Genomic DNA, 7,338 nt, shown 5'->3' on the forward strand with positions numbered 1-7,338 from the left:
GTGAATCTCGGACTCTTCTGTCTCTTTTCATTGGTGCGGCACGCAACAACATCAGCAATTTGGCACTCCAAAGGAAAGTCAACCCCGTCAGTCGACACACACGGCAAGTTTGGAATAATTACCTAAACCAGGGCCTGAAGAGGGGCCACTCTTACGAGGGTTCTAGGGAAAATCCAAATCTTGTTGTGCCATCTGACAGTTGACACCTTGGTGTTGCCGGTTGTGTTTAAAGTCAAGTTGTTTGAGAGGGCGCACCGTGATAGTAGCAGAGGGCCCGGGGACACTGCGGTCCAGTGTTCGGGACCGTTGGAAAGATTGACCACGATTGACCAGAGTGACATCGATTCACCCCAGGCAAGCTAAAAGGAGGTAAAATCCATCCACCAGTATAGGCCACATAATAGTAGACATTCCCCCGGTCATTTAAGCGTTTGGCCCATTTCTTTCCTTTCTCTCCTCTAAGCCACACCAACTTCCTAGGGTTTATACCTCGATAGCGCCCCACCCTGTTGGTCCTATCATAAACCCTAGCAGTGGTGGTAGACTTAGGCCCTTTTTCTCCTGCCTATCTATTCCTAACATTAATTGTGTTCTACTTTATTCTGCTGTTCTGTTCTGTCGTAGTGTGTACTTCCAGTTCACATTAAGACAGAGCCTACAAGAGCCATCAAGGAAAACTGAATAAAGAGACAAACAGGCAGCCCGCATCATCAGATGACCCTTGTGGGCTGCCGCCTTATCAAAACCTTTATTCAGACCTGCACTGACCCGTGAAATTCGGCCCACCTAACTGTCTAACTGTCTACCCCAGTTAGTCAAAATTAGGGCTTATAATAGCCACCTCATTGTAGCTCGCTAAACCTACGCATACTTGCATTGGCCTCTTTGTGTGTGCTGTTCTTTTCTCTCGCCTACAGTAAGCCAGTATGTCCCGTTCGTCCAGTCCCACAGCCCACTGGGATCACCTCGAGGCCTGGTTGAGCGCAATGATGGACACCGTCCTACCCAAGGACGCCAGGGACCTACAGCCCCTAGGTCGAGAGCAACTGGACGCCGAATTGGACAGCCTGATGGCCCACAATCCAACACAGAGCTACAACCACAAAGAATGGACCAAGATCATCGGAAGTCTTGCCCACAATCTCGTCGCCCAGGCACGGATAAATGAGAAAAGCAAACTCGACCTGGAGCAGGAGGCCACAGCGCTAAAACTCCAAGCTGTGGAGGCCCGTAGGAACCAAGCCAAAACTCAGAGTCGCCTAGATCAGCTACGCCTCGAGACCGAGGAACAGCGAAAGGAAGAGGATGAAACGGACCCAGAACAGAAAAAGGAAGTAGAAAGACTTCAAAATTCCCTGGAAAACCTTCGCCGAGACACAGACCAAAGAGAACAGTCGGAGAGAAAAGCCAGAGAGGAACTCGATGAAAAGCTGCAACAAGGCGAGTCTCTCCTTGCAAGAGCAGAGACTGCACTAAAAGACAGAGATGCTAAAGCCAGAGCCTGTGAAAAGCACCTGAACATGGCCCGAGCTGAAATCCATGAACTTATTTAGCACAAAGACCATCTCCAATATGAACTTGACACTGTTCACAGAGAACTGAAACATTCTTATAGACTGCAAAGTGAACGGAAAAGGGAAACGCACACCACAGAGTTTCCCCTGACCAGTGGGCCCCAGCTTTTCAGCCAAGAGCTCAGAGCCGGAAAGGGGGGTGAAAGCCCACTGTTCAACATGTCACCAGCCAGCCTCCAAGAACCCCCGTCAGCAACAAAAGGGTGGGAGCCCGCCCACACAAGCCTGGTCACTAACCATGGCATGGCTCCCAAAGAACTTGACAAGCTGGCCAGAAACATCCCTACTTTCACCCCAAACCCTGCAGGAGGCCACGATGTGCATGCCTACCTGCAAGACATAGACTTTCACTTGCACACTGTTCCCAACGTGACCATGCGGGACAGAGTGTACCTGCTAAGAATTATGTCTAGTCGCGATGTACGCAGCTTCCTGGATCGACAACAAGAGACTGTCAAATCAGACTACCTACAGCTACGGCAGGCCTTCATCAGAGAATTCTCTGATCCAGAGTCAGAGCAAGGACTCATCGCCGCTATGGACCTCAAACAGGCCCGACTGGAAACTCCACAGGCCTACTACAGCCGCATCCAACGAGCCTACTCCGGAGCACGGAACGAACCTGGTATGGAAGAAGATTTCAACTTCAAAACTCTTTTCCTCCGGAACCTGCATCCCACGGTGAGCCATCACTTAGGGGTCCTGGCCTGCCCTCGTAGCATGACTACCCAACAGCTGCGAGACTTAGCCCATAAAGCTTTCACCAAGCAGAAGATTGCTTCTGAAAAGACTGTGAAAAATCCCACCATTTGCCCTGTCACTGATCAGCGCTCAGAGCTGGCACTAGAGGGCGTCCAACAGCATCACAGTAACAGACCTTTTTACCCTGAGGCAAGACCGTTCCATGACAGGAGAGGGCAGCACAACCGTGATGGTGCTCGTCCTAAGCACCAGAGCGGGCGCTCTGGAAGATTCTACGACAGCCCACGGCCATCCCACAACCAAAAGGGTGGAGCCACGTGGGAAGCCAACCGACGGCCCAGACAGAACCGAACCCCATCGACGAGAACGTCAAGCCCAGACAGCCCACAGCGGAACCCCTCTCGGCATGCCTCCGGCAAGTCCAAGTCCGAGCCTACCCCACAGAAAAACAGTGAGGCCACAGCGGAGACCGCAGAGATCCTGAAGGTTCTGAAAGAGCTTCTTCATAGAACACCTCACAAGAAATACAAAGAGGACAGGTCAGACTCCTCATGACTAAGCATAAGGCATGAGCCCAACACCCTTCCTGACTGCCCTCCTACTGAACCAAGCACCCAGAGCACCGCTCTTCAGACACAGACTACCGAACCAGCTATCACATCACCAAGTGACAGCGACACCCACTCACTGCAGTTGACAACCACACATCCTGCAGCGGACAACCCAATCCGTCACACCAGTGACCAAGCCCCTAAGATACCAGAAAGTGCTGTTTTGGTTGTGTGTCTCTGCACCGAGTCACCCGAGACCGACCCTAACTGCTTATCGATCACCACACAAGTCCCAACACCAAAAGTCCTGGGGAATCTGATCGAAAAGGGGGTAGCACGAAAACTCTATCTCGCCATCACTGTGGAACATGAGGTGAGACTCGAAGCCCTGGTAGACACTGGAGCAGACCTCACTTTGATATCAGCTGAACTTTTTGAAAGACTCAAATTTGAAGCTAAGAGACAAAATCTCAGAAGTGCTTGCTAAATGTCCAGTCATACAGCCAAAATGACATCCGGCTTGAACAGGTAGCTCCCATTCACCTAACGATTGGTCCCATGAGCCTGGTACACCCTGTGTACATCTCACCAATGGACACATATCCCCTCCTCATCGGCAAAGATCTGCTAGACCGCTTCGAGCCCCTGCTGGACTTCAGACAGCTGAAGATTTGGGCTCAAGTGCATGAACCTCTCCCTCTTCAGCCACCCCGAACACCTGAACCAGACTGTCAGGTCACAGGAACTCTCACAGTCAGCCACAGGGACACAGCATCAGCACCAGAGCGAGATTCAAGTTCGCTACTCTGCACATTTCAGCTCACCCAAAACTTTGATTCCTTCTGCCCCAAGGTCACAGCTGACCTGCACTTGAACGGTGTAACTACCACTGACATCATACTTGCACTATGGGCAGACAACTCAGCCATCAGTCTCTCACTATACAATGCTCTCATTGAAGACACACCAAACCTTCCATCTGCCAGCAAGCACACCCGCTTTCCTTTGAACTCATGCCCATCAACGATGGTGACTGCCAAAAGGATCTGCGCTTTGAACTTGAAGTGGAACTACCGAAGTCTGACCCACTACTTCCTGGTCCTTCCAGAACTGCCCTTGATGTCTACATTGGAGCAGACATTCTGATTTGCCTCAACGCTCATGTAGACATTATTAATGAGGTCGTGTGGGCCCCACTGACTTTACAGCCTTCTGTGATTCCAACCAACACTGCGAACCTCCGGTCAGGCCAGACCATTCCAGAGGTCTGCACCTTGGTCAACGAACAGGAAACTGTAGTACCAGCCTACACCAAAGGGGTCGCTGTTCAACATGCGCTGTGGTCAAACCCTAAACCACACGCTGGGTTTCTTTCAACCTTCACCCGAATGCGTTGAACTTGGACTCACGCTGGAAGCCACGCCCCTCACTGAAGTGTCATCCCGTGCTGTTTACATCCTCTTCAACAACTGCATGGCAATGGACATCACAATTCCAAAAGCCTACCGGGCAGGATGGCTAGTGAGCCACGACTTTCATGACTTTGAACTAACATTACCAATCATTGGGCCCATCCCAGCTTCAATGATACCCGAAGGGCACACAGACAACACCGTCTTCACAACCCCCTTCAAGATCATCTCCTTAGCTTCAGTCATGCCAGTGGACAAAGACCAGGTATGCAGAACAGAACTGACAAAGGACCAACACCTTTGGTTGATCTGACACTGCTGCACCTCTGCCTGCCAACACGACAGAGGACACACCGACAGAGGAGCCGTATCCAGGGTTTGAGTCTCAAGTTCAGCAAATTCTAAAAGAGGCTGATGCAATTAATAATGATGCAGATCGACAAGAACTCAGACGAGTCCTTTATAAGTTCAAAGCATCATTTGCCAAAGACTTTTTAGATTGTGGTCTCACCAAGCTCCACACCGTGCGTATCCCAATGCACCCTAATGCTCCTCCCACTTTTGTCAGGCAGTACAAGATCCCCATCGCGTCACACGAACCGGTGCAAGAGATCATCGAATCCATGCTTGAAAAAGGTGTCATCCATCCATGCAACAGCACCTATTCTGCCCCCATCTGGCCCGTCCTCAAACCAAACGGCAAGTGGCGACCCACCATTGACTACAGGAAACTGAATCAACAAGTGCCACTGTCACATTGGCCCATGACTCAGCTGGAGCAGGAAATACCCAGAATCAGAGGAGCCACCATCTTCTCTACACTCAATGTGGCCTCTGGATTCTGGACCATACCAGTGCATCCAGAAGATCAGCACAAGCTAGCTTTCACGTTCGGCAACAGACAATTCACTTTCAACAGGTGTCCGTTCGGCTATGCCAACTCACCTGCTAAGTTCAACATCTTCCTGAACAAAGCATGCCCAGATGCCAGAACGAGAGGCAATCTTATCTACATAGACGATATTCTCATGAAAAGCACAAGATCGCCCTCCACAAAGGACAGTGGTGCCAAACCAAGGTCAACTATGTGGGCCTACTCATAGGATCACAGGGCATCGAACCACAGTCCAGCCGTATTCAAGCCATTCAAAACATCAAGCCACCCACCAACATCTCAGAGCTGCGAAGTTTTCTAGGGGTGTGCAATTACTCGCGGCAGTTCATTGAGAGCTACTCAGACATTGCAAAACCTCTAACTGCCCTTCTGAAAAAAGACTGAAAAATTTGTATGGACAGAGGTCCAAGAACATGCCATGGACGAACTGAAACGACACCTATGCACCGCTCCGTGCCTGGCCTACCCGGACCCACAAAAAGAGTTCTACTTAGAAGCTGGATTCTCCAGCCACTGTCTCAGTGCTGGCCTGTACCAACGGCATGACCAAGACAAAAGAGTAATCACATATGCCAGCAAGACACTTCTTCCACCCGAGAGTAAATTCTCAGACTGTGAAAAAGCTCTGCTCTGCACTGTATGGGCCATCCAGAGATTCTCCAACTACATTGGAGCCCAAAAGGTTATCATAGAGACTTGCCACCAGCCTCTCATGTTTCTCAACAGCCAGCGTATCCGAGATGGCGTGGTCACCAATTCACGCATAGCCACGTGGTTAATGGCCCTCCAGGGGCGCAATGTTGAGGCACGATGCGCTCAGAATCACAAGTCGACGCTAGGCAACGGCCTGGCTGCCTGCCAGAACTGCTCTGATAACACACCAGCTGCAACGGTGGATGTGGAGGAACCCCAACAACAACAACTAACCTGTCACAGGTACTTTGAAGAAAATGCGTGCCAAGGTATGCCCACAGCCTACGTCGATGGATGTTCCTACAACCAAGAGGGCATTCGTCAAGCAGGAGCAGGTGTATTATGGGTAAATGACCTGCCGTGCCCACCACAACACTTCAAGCTGGGCCCGCAGTCATCACAGTATGCGGAGGTTGCAGCCATTCTCATAACTCTGCAAATCACATCGACCCATAACATCAGAGAACTCCTGATCTGCACAGACTCCAACTACGCCAGACTCAGTTTCAAATGCCACCTTCCAAACTGGAAACAAAATGGCTTTAAAACTTCGAACGGCAAGCCTATCAAACACCAACACCTGTTTCAAGAATGTGATGACATCACAAGAAATCACAACATGATTGTCTACTGGAAGAAGGTGAAAGGACACTCAAGGCAACCAGGCCTTGACAAAGACTTGAATGACCAAACCGATGCCCTTGCCAAGACTGGCACACTGCACGGTACTCTATGGTCACCTCCAACCCTCCCACCCACATTGAACGTTGCAGTGATAACCCGTAGCAAAAGAACTTGTCCTGCAACAGTGCAACCCTCACAGCCTCTAACGCTGGCTCCGCAGATGTCAAACAACGACATAGCGGACATGCAAGCCTCTGACACATCCATACAGACTTTCCTGAACCACCTCTCAGACCCCACCAACCACCCTCTAGCGCCGTCTGACCTCACTGACAACCCGTGCCTCAGACGACTGCATGACATAAAGCACATGCTGCGTGTGATACACAACATTTTGTGGTATGCACCTGATGACATCACAGCGCCAAGGCTTGTGGTGCCACAGTGCCTAAGAGGGGTCATGCTAAGTTATGCCCACGATGCTCCATGTGCCGGACACCACGGCGCCAGAGCCACTTATGAGACACTGAAACAAGTGGCATACTGGCCCCGCATGCAGGAACATGTGACAGAATATGTCAGAGAATGCCTGGTTTGCTGCCAGTTTCAACCGGCAAACCCAAACCACAGAGCTCCACTGCAACGCAGGAGAGTCACATTCCCATGGTCAGACCTCCAAATCGACTGGGTAGGACCTCTGCCCAGGTCGACGAGGGGCAACAAATACTTCCTCACAGTCGTGTGCCAGTTCACAAAGTGGGTAGAGTGTCTTCCAGCACCCAACGACACTGCCCAGACCACGGCATACCTCCTGATGAACCACATCTTCTCCAGGTTCGGACTGCCCCTGAGAGTCAACTCAGACAGAGGCACTCACTTTACGGCCG

General features: G+C 50.9%; 1 protein-coding gene across 1 annotated transcript; it reads left to right on the plus strand.

Moving 5' to 3' along the window:
* Positions 1–926: 926 nt before the first annotated feature.
* Positions 927–2,360, plus strand: LOC127663487 (uncharacterized; the record flags this gene model as incomplete). The annotated part of the gene is made up of 2 exons (XM_052155085.1): positions 927–1,541; positions 1,833–2,360. Coding segments are annotated over exons 1-2 (1,143 nt in total), but the record flags the coding sequence as incomplete, so codon positions are not given.
* Positions 2,361–7,338: the final 4,978 nt, after the last annotated feature.

This window comes from Xyrauchen texanus, chromosome 23 (genome assembly GCF_025860055.1).
Source record: "Xyrauchen texanus isolate HMW12.3.18 chromosome 23, RBS_HiC_50CHRs, whole genome shotgun sequence".
Classification (NCBI taxonomy): Eukaryota; Metazoa; Chordata; class Actinopteri; order Cypriniformes; family Catostomidae; genus Xyrauchen; species Xyrauchen texanus.